The sequence below is a fragment of the Leuresthes tenuis genome, unplaced genomic scaffold (assembly GCF_036924035.1).
Source record: "Leuresthes tenuis unplaced genomic scaffold, fLeuTen1.0.hap1 SCAF_15, whole genome shotgun sequence".
Taxonomy (NCBI): domain Eukaryota; kingdom Metazoa; phylum Chordata; class Actinopteri; order Atheriniformes; family Atherinopsidae; genus Leuresthes; species Leuresthes tenuis.
In genome coordinates this window covers 17,446,986-17,464,463 of record NW_027325369.1, presented here as the reverse complement: position 1 = coordinate 17,464,463, position 17,478 = coordinate 17,446,986, and the positions used below count along the sequence as shown (strand labels likewise).

Here is a 17,478-nt window from a genome sequence, read left to right as displayed (position 1 = left end):
AGCTGACTGAAGATTGGGATGAATTGTCCCAGATAGTTCACCATCCCCAGAAACTTTTGCAAGGCTGTGACATCTGGTACTGGTATTTCACTGATTGTTTTTGTTTTGGTCGGGTCTGCTTTGAGGCCTTCACTTGTGAAAACATGGCCTACGTAGCTGACCTGGTTCAGCCGGAATCTGCATTTGAGAGGATTAAGCCTCAGGTTTACCTCTCTGGCACGGTTCAGCACTTTCTCATGTTAGTAACATGTTCTTCCACATTTTTACCTCCAACGATTATGTCGTCGACTATGATGGCACAGGGATAACCATCAAAGATCTGTTCTATTGAGCGCTGGAACACTTCGCTTGCCGAGTTAAGTCCAAATGGCATTCTCAGAAATCTGAAATGACCAATAGAAGTGCTAAAAGTGGTCAGCATTGAAGATTTGTGGTCGAGCGAAATCTGCCAGAAAGAGTTTTTTGCATCTAGAACAGAAAACACAGTTGCATTTGACATGCATGTGGCCACCTCTTCCACGGTATGCATAGGGCGATGTGGTCTCTTTAAGGCAGTGTTCAGATCCCTGGGATTGATGCATATTCCTGTTTGTCTTTTTTGTTGGTGGCAACCATAGATGACACCCAGTCGTTTGGCTCTGAGACAGGAGTGATGACACCAAGTTCCAGCATCCTGTCCAACTCAGCCTTAACTCTGTCCTTCATAGCTACAGGAATACGATGTGCAGGACGAATAACAGGTCTCACATGGATCAAGTGTCATGGAATAGGTTACAGGTTGCTTTCCAAGCTCATCTGTGAAGAGATCACTGTACTCTGTCTGAATCTGATGAGACAAATCATCATCAGCAGGGCTTTGTTGGTGTACATCTTTGCTGAATTAGACAAGTCCCATCTGTCTGCATGCATGCAGCCCTAACAGTGGCAGAACATCTTCTTTAACAATGTAGAATGGCAATGTGTATGGCTGTCCTTTCAAGTGGCACTGCTACTTTACCATACCCACAGTTTTAATTTTGCTTCCACCATACGCAACAAGGTTTGTAGATTAAATGCATTTACTTGCTCTGCGAGCTTCAGGTGCTGAAGGTTCAGGTGGCAAAACATTACACTTAGCGCCTGTGTCTACCTTCATTTCAACTGTAGTGTCATTAACTTGCACAGAGACAAAAGCCTCGCCATTTTTATCCATTTGTGCATCAGTTGATTTAACAGTCATTACTGTGACACCATCAACATAAAAAGTGTCATCATGCACTATCTGCCTGGTCAGATTCTAGCTGATGAATGGCCCTTCTTGATCTTTGCCTGCTGTAGTTTTTTTGCTGTTGTTTGTTGGACATTTGGCAACATTTTTTGAAGTGGTTCCATTTTTTACAGGCATGACACTGTTTACAGGCATTACAAGCTGGGCATTTGTCTTTCTTGGTTGCATGGCCACCTCCACCGTTGTAACAGTAAACAATATTCTGTGTGTTTGTGTCAGACTGGCTTTTTATTTTAATTTCTTGCATAGGTTTCATCATAAACCTTGGCTGGACTGAATCCACATTTGTAGCTGATTGTTATGGTGAGGCTAGTGTTTTGTTATGCATTTCAGTCACCTTGTGGATCTGACAGATAGATATAGCCTTAACTAATGTTAAATCACTGTCTCCCAGTAACATTTTTCTCAGATGATCATTGTTAATACCACAGACAAGTCGATCTCTGATAAGTTCCTCGAGGAGCTCTCCAAAGTTACAACTTTTTGCTTTAATCCTTAAATCACTGACATATGATTCAATTAACTCACCAGCTTTCTGATTACGTGTGTTGAACTCATGTCTTTCCATGGTCACATTAGTCTGAGGTTTGCATATCCCCTGAAATTTACTCTTCAGGCATTCAAGATCCTCTACTGAAAGATTTTGGCAGCTCTGGTATCAACGTCATATTTTATAAACTGTGACGACGCCACTCATGCTCAGACTACAGCAGCAACCTGCCAAAAACAGTATTGTTTTTATTTGAAATTTACCTCCTTACATAAAATGTCTCTACGGGACCTCCAGAATGCCCCACAGTGGTAGAGTTCTAATTTATTCAATCAGGTCTCACTGTGACATCACACAGAACACCTTCATGTGGAACCTGTGGAACCTGCGGAACCTGCAGCTGGCAGACACACACCAGTTTGGTTCTGAAAGACTCATATGTGAAACTTCTCTAATTCTTCAGACTGAGAGGCTTTTGGCTTTAGAAAAAGCATGCATCCATGCTGTGCTGCAGAGACTGGGACTCTCCACCCAGCAGGAACTCCTCCCTTCACCTCAGCACCTCATCAGCTGCACTGAGATGTAGGCCTGCATCATTTCTCCAAGGATGGAGGATCAGAGCTGTCTCAGTTGTACCTCCTTCAAATGTGAGAAATGAACAAACATAGTGGATCCAGAGACAGCAGAGCAGTCCTGATTCTGATGATGAGGAAATGGAGGAGCTTCATCCAAGCAGAGACTACAGTCCATTAGTGTCTCTCTGCTCTGAGGACATCCTCAGCTCTGTGAACATTCACAGTCCCAGTGAGCTGAGAGCCATCTAATCAATAGCCCTGGTGAGATGTCAACTCCTCCCATATACATCAATCCAACTCTTCCCCCTCCACCTTCAGCTCCACAACCCACAAGGAGAGTGTCCCGCTTTCCTGTGGTGATGGTGACCGACAGTGGAGCAGGTCAGTCCTTCTACAGACAAACTGATCAAAACTGTCTTCATTTAAACACTGACACAGTGCTTAAATTTACGTATGTGTGACATTAATCTTCCAATCACAGGCAAATTTATTATCCTGACAAATGCTTCATAAATAACTCTGAGTAACACAAGACTTTTACTAGAAAAAAAATTGATCCAAATGTGTGTCTTAATCTGAACAGTGACAGAAGCAGCCGCTGGATTCCAACTCCAGATGGCAAAACACCAGCTGGAGGCGATCCAAGCTGAACCAAAAGTGCTTCAGCACAGCTTAGTCCCCCATTTGCCACAACCTCCACAACCAAATTTCATCTGGAAAACTAATGATTCCACTGCGCATTCAGATAAATGTTGTGTCTCATACTGGGAGTAAATGTGAACACAAAAGGAAAACAGACTGCAGAGTAATTTCATATAAACTAACCAATGTATTAATCACAGTCTGTGTTTTGTGACTGAGGTTTCTATCAGTTTACAGAAACTGGTGATGTGGTTCCTGGGAAGTTATTGTTCATTTCTGCTCCATTGCTTTTTTGATGGAGATGAAGCTGCAGATCTCCTCTGTTCTCATATCTCTGCAAACTGGTGAATCTTTTTATTTTTCTGCTGCTTTCTGCTTCACTTTATAAAAATCCTCTCAAGTTCAAATCAACTCATGTTATGAACTTTTGTTAATTAAACATCTTTGTATTCTATTTGAAATGTATTCTCTCACATTTTCAACATCCACTGAGGTCTCTTTGTCCATTTACAGCACAGGTAAAAATTTAGTATAAAATATAGTTTGTAACATATTTATCTTTTCATATTTGTATGTTTTTCTAATATCTGACTACTGCAGAGAAGGGTTTTCATGTGCAGGATGTACTTTTGAATACTTTCCAACAACACCTCTGCTCTGATAATACAGGATTTATCTACTTAAGTTAAAGCTTTATGTCTGTTTATTCGAACTGAATGTGTTTGTGTTTGATGACTCTTGTGTTCACTGGACCAGTTTTCCTCATCACAGTCTCTTCACCAACACTCTGCAGCTGCAGCCTTCAGACAAACTGAAGGAGGTTTTTGTACGGCTCTAAATCACTGTGTGAACACTCCACCACCATGGTCCCCGAAACAGTAATAATCTCCAGCATCTTCAGCCTGAAATCCACTGATGGTTAAAGTGTAGTGAGAACCAGATCTACTGCCTCTGAATCTAGATGGAGTTCCTGAGAACAGAGTTGATGCTTTGTATATAAGAAGTTTGGGAGGCTGTCCAGGTTTCTGAAGGTACCAACTGAGATCAGCACCAATATTTGAACTCCCTGTGGCGCTGATGCTCACAGTCCCTCCAACACTGACAGACTTGGATTTATCAGCCTGAGTCAGAAAGTTGTTGGCAAACGACTCTGAAATGAAAAAGAAAAAAGATTCTGAAAATCAGCAGACTGTGGTGATAAATTAAAGATGCCTAAAACTATAATCTGAGGAAGATGTCAAAGCACGTCACGGTCTAACAGGAAACCAGAACAACTAATAATTTAAGACTGGTAGAAAATGTTAAAACCTTCTCACCCTGACTCAGAAAACCCAACATCACAATCAGAGTTATTGGAAACATCATCCTGATGGAGGTTTCAGTTTGAGAGCCCAGGAGCAGTTCAGACTCTCTGTGACAGAGGAACTTAAACTCTGAGGAGCAGTGATGCATTCAAATCATGCAAAATAGTTTAAAGGATGCAAAATCACACCTGTTTTAGTGAAACAGAAAAAAACTGGTGAACTGAGGTGGGAGGCAGGCCAGTCTGATAAGAAAACCATCAGTTTTGTCCACATTTCAGAAACATAATGCAGAAACTATGAGATGCTTTCATTTATTACATCTTCTTTTGCTTTGAATGGAAGAATCGAGGCGACATGATGCAAACCTGTAAAGATGTATTTCTTCATGTTTCACCCTAACCGTGTGTTTTTATCTTTGATCATAACCATATTTATATTGCAGTAATATCTAAACTTAACCAGGAATGTTTTATGTCTGACCCTAACCAAACACGACTGACGGTGAAGTTCAAACTTCTAAAGTTGTTGGACAATATCAGATCAGATGGGACTTGAACTTGGTTCTCTTGAGTGACAGTCTGTGGTGGAACTCTGCTGTTCACCTCGTCCTGCCTCCTCATGAGTGTGTATGAACATTTAATAGTTGTGCAATATCACATCAGTGACAGTTTCAAAATGTAGGTATGTTAAATGGACTGTATTTATACAGTGTTTTTCTCGGCTGGTTGACCACACAAAGCATCACATTTTCCCATTAACACACATTCATCCAGCACTTCTTACAGTTTTTCATTTCTATATTTTCTTTCTTGTTAAAGTCTCACTTTTATCTTCTTATACGTATTTTTCCTCATTAATAGGTTCATGGAGTATCCTGCTCACAAACTGTGACATCAGCTGATAATAATTTAGATTAAATCTGAATGATCTTCTTGTAACTCACTGTGTTTACATCCTTATTCAAGTGTTTCTTCAGATATCAGAATAAAAAGCATAATGTTGGCTGCATAAAGAAATATGAACTCATCTAAGTCCAGTTTACAGCCTGCTCAGTGTCTGATGTGACCAAACAGCTGATTTCATACTTTATAACCTCATGACAGGTGATGACTGTTAGTAAAGTAAAAAACATTGTTATTTGAATCTCTTCTTTCATTTGATGAAATGCTGGAGACAATCTTTTTTACAGATTTTCTTCTCTTGGGTGAAAATAAGCCATCACTGATTTTCAGTTTGTGTTTTTGTTGTTGATGATACAAAAATACTTGTGGAAAATGTTAAATGTTCATTCAAGTTATTATAACTGAAATAACTGACTTACAGTGTTTGGTTCATATTTGTTGTTCATATGTCAGAAGCAAATTCAAGAAAATGTTAATTTATGTACTTCTTTTAATCCAATGTTTATATTTATTTTGGTTTTCATGAAATATTTAATGAAAGAATAAATCTTGTTAAACCTCCACTGCTACAATAATCTGTAAAGACCTATATCAGACTGTCATAACTTTTATATTAAGACTATTTGTCACAAAATTGATTTCAAATGTATGGCAACATATGAAGTGCTTGGTGAGGTTACTGTGAGCTCTGTGTTCAGTGGTCTGTGTCAGAGTCTCTTCTTCTCCAGCAGCTGCAGTCAGTTCCTGCTGTAACAGCTCAGTGTGTCTGCAGTCTGACTGAAGGAGGTTTTTGTACGACTATAAATCACTGTGTGAACACACCAGCATAATTTATTTCATGGTAACTCTGACAGTAGTAAACTGCTGCATCTTCAGCCTGAACTCCACTGATGGTCAAAGTGAAGTCAGAGCTGCTTCCACTGCCACTAAACCGAGCTGGTGTTCCTGACTCAAGGTTATTCACAAATGTTATGAGGAGCTTTGGAGGCTGTCCAGGTTTCTGCTGATACCAGAACATAAACTCATAACCACCATCATAAACAGCCTGGCTGGTAGTACACTTCAGAGTGACAGTGGATCCTGGAGTAAATGTCACTACTGGAGGCTGAGTCACAGTCACCTGACCGCTGCATCCTGCAGACAAAATCAAATCATTCATTTATCAGCAGAAAGAAATGAGAGAAAAGGCAGCACATCATGATGGAGATGTTGCTGAGTGAATGAACCTGTAAAACAGCAGCAGGCCAGCGTCCAGATGAGGATGGTGATGAGAGTCATGGTGGTTGTGCTTTCTGCTGTGTTGACTGACAGATCTGAGTCCTGCAGTGTTGAACTCACAGGACTATAAACCTTCTCAGTTCACTGGAGGATCAGCTGATGATGCAAAGCCTCCTCTCTATGGAAATCATTTGTCTGTTCTCAACACACTGAAGACAACTGAAATGAGAAGAAACACTGTTTGGATTTAAAGCATTTCTCCCATATTTGGCCTGGATGAGGATATATCAGAATTAGAAAGAAATATTTTCAGCATTTGGATTAAAATCACGTCTGTTTCGCCGGTATTTACAAAATCTTTGTTTGTTCTCTTAAAATTAATTAATATTATTGAAATATAAAACAGCCAAAAGCTATTTTTTTTTACATATCAATTATAATATGTGTGGAAAATATTGCAGCTTTTCTCAATAGTTTTAGTAGAATATCAGTTCAAATTTAGTTCAAACATAAATGTATCACAATAAAGAAAAAATGTCTTTTCTTTCTCACTGCTAACGTGTTACAATAACATCATAAAATTATCTTATATCATGAAGCAATTTTAAACCTCCTGAGTAGAAAAACATTCTCTATTGAATAATATATAAATTGTGAAGTTTTAATGTGGAAAAAGGTGATTTTTCAGAGGATAGATGTTTGTTCAGAGAGCAGGAGGTTTTTGTACAGCCACTTAATGAGTTTGTATCACTGTGGTGGACTTTTGGTGGAGGAACCAAACTCATCGTTGACTGTAAGTACCAGAAATGTTTTCTTTGTTTAACATGTAGTTTGTACAAAATTATTTTAAATATTGCCTGAAATGTTGTTGAGTTCGTTGCTTTTAAGTTTAAGTTTTGTGAGTTATTAAACAAAGCTGATCTCAGCATCTGAGAAGAGGCTTTGCAGAGATCAACATCCTTTCAGGGATGTAGAAGCTTTCATTTATAGACTGAAGAAAACATTTCATTTTGTATCTAGTTAAAATGTTTTGGAGTAACAATAAATTATTTAAATAGTAGATTTTGCTTTCTAATAACAACATTTTTATTTACTGCAATCTGTTTTTTAGCAAATGTCAATTTAAAATAAATTCAAATAATTAATTTATTAATAATCAATAATTTACTTATAGTATATGTTCATAAAAATGTTTTATTTCTACATAGCAAACTGTCACATCATAACATGAATTTATGAAATGTATCTTATTTATGCGTAAATATCTCTAATAACCATGGTTTAGTTATATTTTCCTTTTCCCATTCTGTTCACTATCATTTATCTTCATGTTTGAAACTAGTATCTGTTAAACATAAATAGATGTTATCATTGAGTGCAGATCAGCTTTGTGTTCACGGTTCATTCATTTCAGTTTAAAGGAAGTGAAAGAGACAGATGACAAAGTCTGAACTGTGTTCACATGAGTGTTTCAGCTCTGTCAGTTTAAACTTTAGAAAATCATCACAGGGACGAGTTATTGACTGTCACACATTATGAGACACTGATGAAGATGTCATCAGTAATCACTGTTCATGAAAAATAAAGTAACTCTAATCTTCTTCTGTCTTTTCTGCCTTCTCTCCTGCAGTGGGTATAAAGCGACCCACCCTGACCGTCCTCCCCACCTCCAAAGAGGAGGGGCAGCAGAGCGGTGTCACTCTGGTGTGTCTGTCCAACGGGGGCTTCCCCTCAACCTGGACGCTGGGCTGGAAGGTGGGGGGCAGCAGCGTGTCCTCAGGGGTGTCAAACAGCCTGGAAATCCCAGGAGGGGACGGCCATTACAGCTGGAGCAGCACCCTGAGCCTCTCTGCAGACCAGTGGAGGAAGGCGGGCTCAGTGAGCTGTGAGGCCAGTCTGAGTGGACAGAGCCCCGTCACTCAAACCCTGGAGCCTGACCGCTGCTCAGAGTAGAGCTTCAGCAGCACTTCCTGTCCGGAAATGATGCTGCTGCTTTGATGGAGATCTGGATGAAGCTACAGATCTCCTCTGATCTCGTACCTCTGCAGATTAATGCTTCTTTTCATGTTTTTTAAGCTTTATGTAACTGATCGTACTCATGTTCTGCTTTATATCATAATAAAATACACCAAAATCAACTAATCAAAGTGTGGTTTATATTGATTAAGTACTTTTCAAATTAAATTGGAAATTTTTGATTCATGCACAGTGAAACAAACTTAAATCTTTCATCACACTTTCTTCCAGCATACAGTGACGCACAGATTAATCACATGTGTCAGTTTACCATATAGACATAAATATGTTTACATTCTGAATACATCACGTTCATCATCTTTATCAATAGATTTATGTTTTGTAAATCATATGATTGCCTTCATTAATACTCCTCCAACAGCAAACGTTTTATACTAATGAATGTAAAAATAAAAGAAAACATGGAAATATTGTTCAGGATCGTTTTCTTATACTTTCTTAAACTTATTCTAACAACAACCCTGTTACTGACCAAACTTCTCACCCTGACTCAGAAAAGCCATCATGACAAACAGAGTTATCAGAAACATCATCGTGGTTCAGTTTTCTGTGCGCGGGAATGAAAACAGCTCAGAATCTCTGCAACAGAAGAACTTCAACTCTTTGGTGCAGCGATGCATAAAAATCATGCAAAATACTTCTGAGAAGTTAAGCACACACCTGTTTTATGGGAACAAAAAACAACAGAAGTGAGATAGAAAGAAAGATCTTCATGTCTCGGGACTCATTCTGGTGTTGACTCAAGTTTCTTGAGGAATAAAGTGTTTTTTTATGCTTGTGAACATTTGATTAAAGCTAAAAAGTTATCTGGTTTCTGATAAACTATATAACCACCCAAAGTAATCTGATATTTTCCTGATTTAAGATTTCTTCGTGGTTTGAGTTCATATTTGGGTCCATTGTGTGATCCATATTTGGTTCCATGTTTGTGATACTGACCAAATGTTTGTAGGTCAGGTAGACAGACAACTTAATGAAGCTTTAAACCAGATTAAAGTCACTGGTTTGAACTCTTAACTAAAGTTATTGATTACAATACAACACAACAACCCAAATGCATTCATGAAAGAAAGAGTCTGAATGAATATCTGCAAACATACAAAGAAAGATTAATTCTGTCAGAGAGAAGAAAGAAAACTGAAAGATTTTGAATCATGTCATATTTTCCTGCCTTTGCTTCTGTTTGTTAAAGAGCTTTTTTCTGCAGGTAAATGGTCGACAATTTTAAAAAGCCCAAAAATCCAAGAGAGAGTCATGTTTTCACAGAGAAGACACTGCTACTAAACTGTTACTAAACACCTCATTTATAGTTCAGATTGTTCTTCCTTCACCTGTTTGCATCACTATTAAACACAGTTTTATAGAAAATGCCTCGCAGTTAGTTTGATACACTTCAGGAATGAGCCACTGCTGCACACTTAGTGCTTCAATAACCAGAACAGATAAACCTTGACAGTCAAATTTGACCTATTCTCTGTTTTATTATAACCATAACTGGTAAGCTGCTGAACATCAGACATCACTTTCTCTTAAATACCACGGTTGATTGTATGACGACACCACTCACTGTTTTCAACCAATCAGCTGACAGATCAGAGCAGACTGATCGGGTTGGGAAGGGTGCATTGAAGAGTCAGGGGTTAAACTGATGGGTTCAGAAAAAAGTGGACAAAGAGTGGATCAGATTTGTTAATCTGAGCCCATTTCTTAAATAAACCAGTTGTTTAGCTTTAAAGAGCAGCAACCTGCAAAAACCAGTATTGTTTTGATTTGAAATTTACCTCCTTACAAACATTTTTTCTCAAGGACCTCCAGAATGCCCCAGAGTGCCAGAGTTCTAATTTATTCACTCAGGTCTCACTGTGACATCACACAGAACACCTTCATGTGGAACCTGCAGAACCTGCAGCTGGCAGACACACACCGGTTTGCTTGAGAAAGAACACACATGTTGCTGACTCATATGTGAAACTTCACTAATTCTTCAGACTGAGAGGCTGTTGGCTTCAGAAAAAGCATGCACCCATGCTGTGCTGCAGAGACTGGGACTCTCCACCCAGCAGGAACTCCGCAGACCTCTGCAAAACAGGTCTCCTGTTGGATGCTTACTGTAATAATGATAAGCTTTAGGTTTGACCATAACTCGGGTATATTAACCATAGCACCAAAGATGCAAGAAGACACATACTGAACCAGTCTTAACATAGTGATAAATCTACATCCCATTTCCTTAGCTCATGCCCCATAAACTTAATAAACTGACTTTCTAAACAGCAGATGTAACAGGGGTATGTTATTACCAACATTTCGCAGATAAAATCCAATGACAGCCATATGAAGGTGAAAAATCATGACATTATGAACCTCATAAACACCCTGCTGAGACAAATAACATAAAAGTCAATCACAAATAATCAATCTGAAATTGAGACCATAACAAAGTAAATGTATTTTAATCATAAACTCAAACATCTGACTGTTAGCTCATCACACATGCTGAATTAATCTGAGCAACATGCTACTGACAAATGAACTCAATCTCTGTACTTCGGATTTGGTTTACTAACACGACCTGAGCGTGTCTTGCACAGATTTTCAGTTGTGTTCAAAGGCTGCTTAGCTACAGGTATTTCATCCTGGTTTCATCCAGTTCTGTGTCCATTGTTTCAAAGCTTTGTCCAGTATCGTTGTCTTTTGATCCAAATCCACTATTCAGGTGGTCAGTGTCACTGAGGTTAAGCTGTGCTGGAGCAGGCTCAGATACAGGCAAGATGTGTCGACGATTCCTCCTGTACAGCTTTCCTTCCGTGTGAAAGAGGTAGGACCTGGGCTCCTTGCAAATCTCCTTCAACACGCTTGTTTGGTTGTAGCCTTGTGGGGTTTGTAGCCTGACAGTCTGTCCTTCCATCAAAAGTTGAAGTGGTCGGCTTAATCTGTCATAGCATGACTATTGCGACAGTCTCTTGTTAGTAAGCTGTGCTTTGACTTCCTGTGGCTTAAACACATGTGGATCAAGCAGCTTCCTGGTGACTGGAAGAGTGCTACGTGTCTGCCTGGACATTAGTCTTTGTGCAGGAGAACCGAGCTTAGCATCACGTGGCACGTTTCTGAGATTTAGGAGATTGAGAAAAACATCAGTTCCATCTCTGTGGGATTTCTCCATGAGAAGTTTGGCACTGCGAACAGCTCTCTATCAGCTAACCAATTAGATTGGGCTGCTGGTAACATGAGTGAAGTCCCATTGTGTGGCAAAATCTTTAAAGCGCTGGCTTGTGAAATGTCTACCATTGTCTGATAGGAGAGTGCGTGGTGCGCCATGAACTGAAAAATGTCTCTTAACTTTTGTGATAACTGTAGCAGAGGTTGCATCACGAAGCTGGTCAATCTCATATCAGCCTGAATATGAGTCCACTAGCACTAAGTACTGCTGACTGTGCCATTCAAAGATGTCTGTTGCCACAATAGACCAAGGCAGGTCTGGAACCGGATGCAGCTGAAGTGGTTCTTTCTGTTGGTGTGGTTTTGTGCTGTTACACACCGAACATGACTCAGTCTCTTTGTTTATGTTGTCTGTCATAGTAGGCCAAAAAACTATGCCTCTCGCTCTCCGTCTAGTAGCTTAAGCACCAGGATGTCCTCTGTGCATGATGCTGATGTACTCCTTCTGTAGTGACACAGGAACGACTGCCTTATGGCCTTTCATGATGACTCCAGCTTTGATAGTAAGCTCATCTCTGGAGGGAAAGTAAGGATGAATGGCATGAGGAAGATTGCGTTGTTTCCTCGGCCATTCATGTCTGATGATCGTGCCGAGAGTCTGGAGAGTTATGTCATCTACTGTGTGTCTCTTTAACTCTTCAAGGCGAGAAGAGGATATGTAGCTGACTGTCATCACAGCAAAGTTGTGCTCCTCATCAGGTTGTTGAACTGTGGACCTTCTAGGAGCTTGAGACAGAGTGTTAGTCAGGTGCATTTCTGTTCCGCACTTGTACACAAGAGTGATGCTGTACTTTTGAAGTCTTAACATAATCTGCTGCAGTCTTGCTGGTGCTGCATGGATAGGCTTTTTCAGTATGGTGACCAGAGGCTGGTGGTCTGTTTCAATGGTCACTGGCTCTACGTATATGTAATCATTGAATTTTGAACATGCAAAAACCACCGCCAACAGTTCTTTTTCAGTTTGTGCATACCTGGTTTCTGTGTCTGTTAGTGTGCGTGAAGCATAGGCTACAGGCCTGTCTCCCTGCAAACATGCTGCACCAAGTCCGTACTGAGAAGCATCACAGGTAAGTGTCAGAGGCTTGCTGACATCATAGTAGGACGAGACTGGTGGGCAGAACATGTGTTTCTTTAGTGCTTCAAAAGCATTTTGCTGCTGTTCATGCCAAGTCCATTCAGTGTCTTTGTGTGTCAGTTGTCGTAGTGGAGCTGTCAGCTGACTGAAGTTTGGGATGAATTGTCCCACATAGTTCACCATCCCCAGAAACTTTTGCAAGGCTGTGACATCTGGTACTGGTATTTCACTGATTGTTTAAGTTTTGGTTGGGGCTGCTTTGACGCCTTCACTTGTGAAAACATGGCCTACGTAGCTGACCTGGTTCAGCCGGAATCTGCATTTGAGAGGATTAAGCCTCAGGTTTACCTCTCTGGCACGGTTCAGCACTTTCTCATGTTAGTAACATGTTCTTCCACATTTTTACCTCCAACGATTATGTCGTCGACTATGATGGCACAGGGATAACCATCAAAGATCTGTTCTATTGAGCGCTGGAACACTTCGCTTGCAGAGTTAAGTCCAAATGGCATTCTCAGAAATCTGAAACGACCATAAGCAGTGCTAAAAGTGGTCAGCATTGAAGATTTGTGGTCGAGCGAAATCTGCCAGAAAGAGTTTTTTGCATCTAGAACAGAAAACACAGTTGCATTTGACATGCATGTGGCCACCTCTTCCACGGTACGCATAGGGCGATGTGGTCTCTTTAAGGCTGTGTTCAGATCCCTGGGATTGATGCATTTTCCTGTTTGTCTTTTTTGTTGGTGGCAACCATAGATGACACCCAGTCGTTTGGTTCTGAGACAGGAGTGATGACACCAAGTTCCAGCATCCTGTCCAACTCAACCTTAACTCTGTCCTTCATAGCTACAGGAATACGATGTGCAGGACGAATAACAGATCTCACATGGATCAAGTGTCATGGAATAGGTTACAGGTTGCTTTCCAAGTTCATCTGTGAAGAGATCACTGTACTCTGTCTGAATCTGATGAGACAAATCATCATCGGCAGGGCTTTGTTGGTGTACATCTTTGCTGAATTAGACAAGTCCCATCAGTCTGCATGCATGCAGCCCTAACAGTGGCAGAACATCTTCTTTAACAATGTAGAATGGCAATGTGTATGGCTGTCCTTTCAAGTGGCACTGCAACTTTACCATACCCAAAGTTTTAATTTTGCTTCCACCATACGCAACAAGGTTTGTAGATTAAATGCATTTACTTGCTTTGTGAGCTTCAGGTGCTGAAGGTTCAGGTGGCAAAACATTACACTTAGCACCTGTGTCTACCTTCATTTCAACTGTAGTGTCATTAACTTGCACAGAGACAAAAGCCTCGTCATTTTTACCCATTTGTGCATCAGTTGATTTAACAGTCATTACTGTGACACCATCAACATAAAAAGTGTCATCTGCACTATCAGCCTGGTCAGATTCTAGCTGATGAATGGCCCTTCTTGATCTTTGCCTGCTGTATATTTGTTGCTGTTGGTTGTTGGACATTTGGCAACATTTTTTGAAGTGGTTCCATTTTTTACAGGCATGACACTGTTTACAGGCATTACAAGCTGGGCATTTGTCTTTCTTGGTTGCATGGCCACCTCCACAGTTGTAACAGTAAACAATATTCTGTGTGTTTGTGTAAGACTGGCTTTTTATTTTCATTTCTTGCATAGGTTTCATCATAAACCTTGGCTGGACTGCATCCACATTTGTAGCCGATTGCTATGGTGAGGCTAGTGTTTTGTTATGCATTTCAGTCACCTTGTGGATCTGACAGATAGATATAGCCTTAACTAATGTTAAATCACTGTCTCTCAGTAACATTTTTCTCAGATGATCATTGTTAATACCACAGACAAGTCGATCTCTGATAAGTTCCTCGAGGAGCTCTCCAAAGTTACAACTTTTTGCTTTAATCCTTAAATGACTGACATATGATTCAATTGCCTCACAAGCTTTCTGATTACGTGTGTTGAACTTATATCTTTCCATGGTCACATTAGTCTGAGGGTTGCATATCTCCTGAAATTTCCTCTTCAGGCATTCAAGATCCTCTACTGAAAGATTTTGGTAGCTCTGGTATCAACGTCATATTTTATAAACTGTGACGACGCCACTCATGCTCAGACTACAGCAGCGACCTGCCAAAAACAGTATTGTTTTTATTTGAAATTTACCTCCTTACATAAAATGTCTCTACGGGACCTCCAGAATGCCCCACAGTGGTAGAGTTCTAATTTATTCAATCAGGTCTCACTGTGACATCACACAGAACACCTTCATGTGGAACCTGCAGAACCTGCAGCTGGCAGACACACACCAGTTTGGTTCTGAAAGAACACACATGTTGCTGACTCATATGTGAAACTTCTCTAATTCTTCAGACTGAGAGGCTTTTGGCTTCAGAAAAAGCATGCACCCATGCTGTGCTGCAGAGACTGGGACTCTCCACCCAGCAGGAACTCCTCCCTTCACCTCAGCACCTCATCAGCTGCTCTGAGACGCAGGCCTGCATCATTTCTCCAAGGATGGAGGATCAGAGCTGTCTCAGTTGTACCTCCTTCAAATGTGAGAAATGAACAAACATAGTGGATCCAGAGACAGCAGAGCAGTCCTGATTCTGATGATGAGGAAATGGAGGAGCTTCATCCCAGCAGAGACTACAGTCCATTAGTATCTCTCTGCTCTGAGGACATCCTCAGCTCTGTGAACATTCACAGTCCCAGTGAGCTGAGAGCCATCTAATCAATAGCCCTGGTGAGATGTCAACTCCTCCCATATACATCAATCCAACTCTTCCCCCTCCACCTTCAGCTCCACAACCCACAAGGAGAGTGTCCCGCTTTCCTGTGGTGATGCTGACCGACAGTGGAGCAGGTCAGTCCTTCTACAGACAAACTGATCAAAACTGTCTTCATTTAAACACTGACACATTAATCTTCCAATCACAGGCAAATTTATTATCCTGACAAATGCTTCATAAATAACTCTGAGTAACACAAGACTTTTACTAGAAATAAAATTGATTCCACTGCGCATTCAGGTAAATGTTGTGTCTCATACTGGGAGTAAATGTGAACACAAAAGGAAAACAGACTGCAGAGTAATTTCATATAAACTAACCAATGTATTAATCACAGTCTGTATTTTGTGACTGAGGTTACTGTCAATTTACAGAAACTGGTGATGTGGTTCCTGGGGAGTTATTGTTCATTTCTGCTCCATTGTTTTCCTTTGTTCCGTTCAGCAGAGGAATGATGCCATGTGTATAAATCCTGAGTTATTTATTACCTCTCTAAGCCTCGACGCTGACTGACTGCTCAGAGTAGAGCTTCTGCAACACTTATTGTCCAGAAATGATGTTTTTTTGATGGAGATGGAGCTGCAGATCTCCTCTGTTCTCATATCTCTGCAAACTGGTGAATCTTTTTATTTTTCTGCTGCTTTCTGCTTCACTTTATAAAAATCCTCTCAAGTTCAAATCAACTCAAGTTAAATAACTTTTGTTAATCAGGCATCTTTGTATTCTATTTGAAATGTGTTTGATAAAGACATGATCCAAGAATTTCTTTTCCATTCACACATATTTTAAACATCCACTGAGATCTCTTTGTCCATTTACAGCACAGGTAAAAAATGTGTATCAAAATGTAGTTTGTAACATATTTATCTTTTCATATTTGTATGTTTTTCTAATATCTGACTACTTGCAGAGTTTTCATGTGCAGGATATACTTTTGAATACTTTCCAACAACATCTCTGTTCTGATAATACAGGATTTATCTACTTAAGTTAAAGCTTTATGTCTGTTTATTCCAACTGATTGTGTTTGTGTTTGATGACTCTTGTGTTCACTGGACCAGTTTTCCTCATCACAGTCTCTTCACCAACACTCTGCAGCTGCAGCCTTCAGACAAACTGAAGGAGGTTTTTGTACGGCTCTAAATCACTGTGTGAACACTCCACGACCATGATAGCCCAGACAGTAATAATCTCCAGCATCTTCAGCCTGAAATCCACTGATGGTTAAAGTGTAGTCAGAACCAGATCTACTGCCTCTGAATCTAGATGGAGTTCCTGAGAACAGAGTTGATGCGTCGTATATAAGAAGTTTGGGAGGCTGTCCAGGTTTCTGAAGGTACCAACTGAGATCAGCACCAATATTTGAACTCCCTGTGGCGCTGATGCTCACAGTCCCTCCAACACTGACAGACTTGGATTTATCAGCCTGAGTCAGAAAGTTGTTGGCAAACGACTCTGAAATGAAAAAGAAAAAAGATTCTGAAAATCAGCAGACTCTGTGGTGATAAATTAACGATGCCTAAAACTATAATCTGAGGAAGATGTCAAAGCACGTCACGGTCTAACAGGAAACCAGAACAACTAATAATTTAAGACTGGTAGAAAATGTTAAAACCTTCTCACCCTGACTCAGAAAACCCAACATCACAATCAGAGTTATTGGAAACATCATCCTGATGGAGGTTTCAGTTTGAGAGCCCAGGAACAGTTCAGACTCTCTGTGACAGAGGAACTTAAACTCTGAGGAGCAGTGATGCATTCAAATCATGCAAAATAGTTTAAAGGATGCAAAATCACACCTGTTTTAGAGAAACAGAAAAAAAACTGGTGAACTGAGGTGGGAGGCAGGCCAGTCTGATAAGAAAACCATCAGCTTTGTCCACATTTCAGAAACTATGCAAAAACTATGAGATGCTTTCATTTATTACATCTTCTTTTGTTTTGAATGGAAGAATCGAGGCGACA

The 17,478-nt window shown here is 40.2% G+C and overlaps 1 gene segment (V, D, J or C); it reads left to right on the top strand.

The window, feature by feature from the left end:
* Positions 1-143: 143 nt before the first annotated feature.
* LOC140269798 (immunoglobulin lambda constant 1-like) lies at positions 144-8,481 on the top strand. The segment is given in 3 exon segments: positions 144-238; positions 7,058-7,191; positions 8,029-8,481. Coding segments are annotated over 3 exon segments (552 nt in total).
* The last annotated feature ends 8,997 nt before the right edge of the window (positions 8,482-17,478 follow it).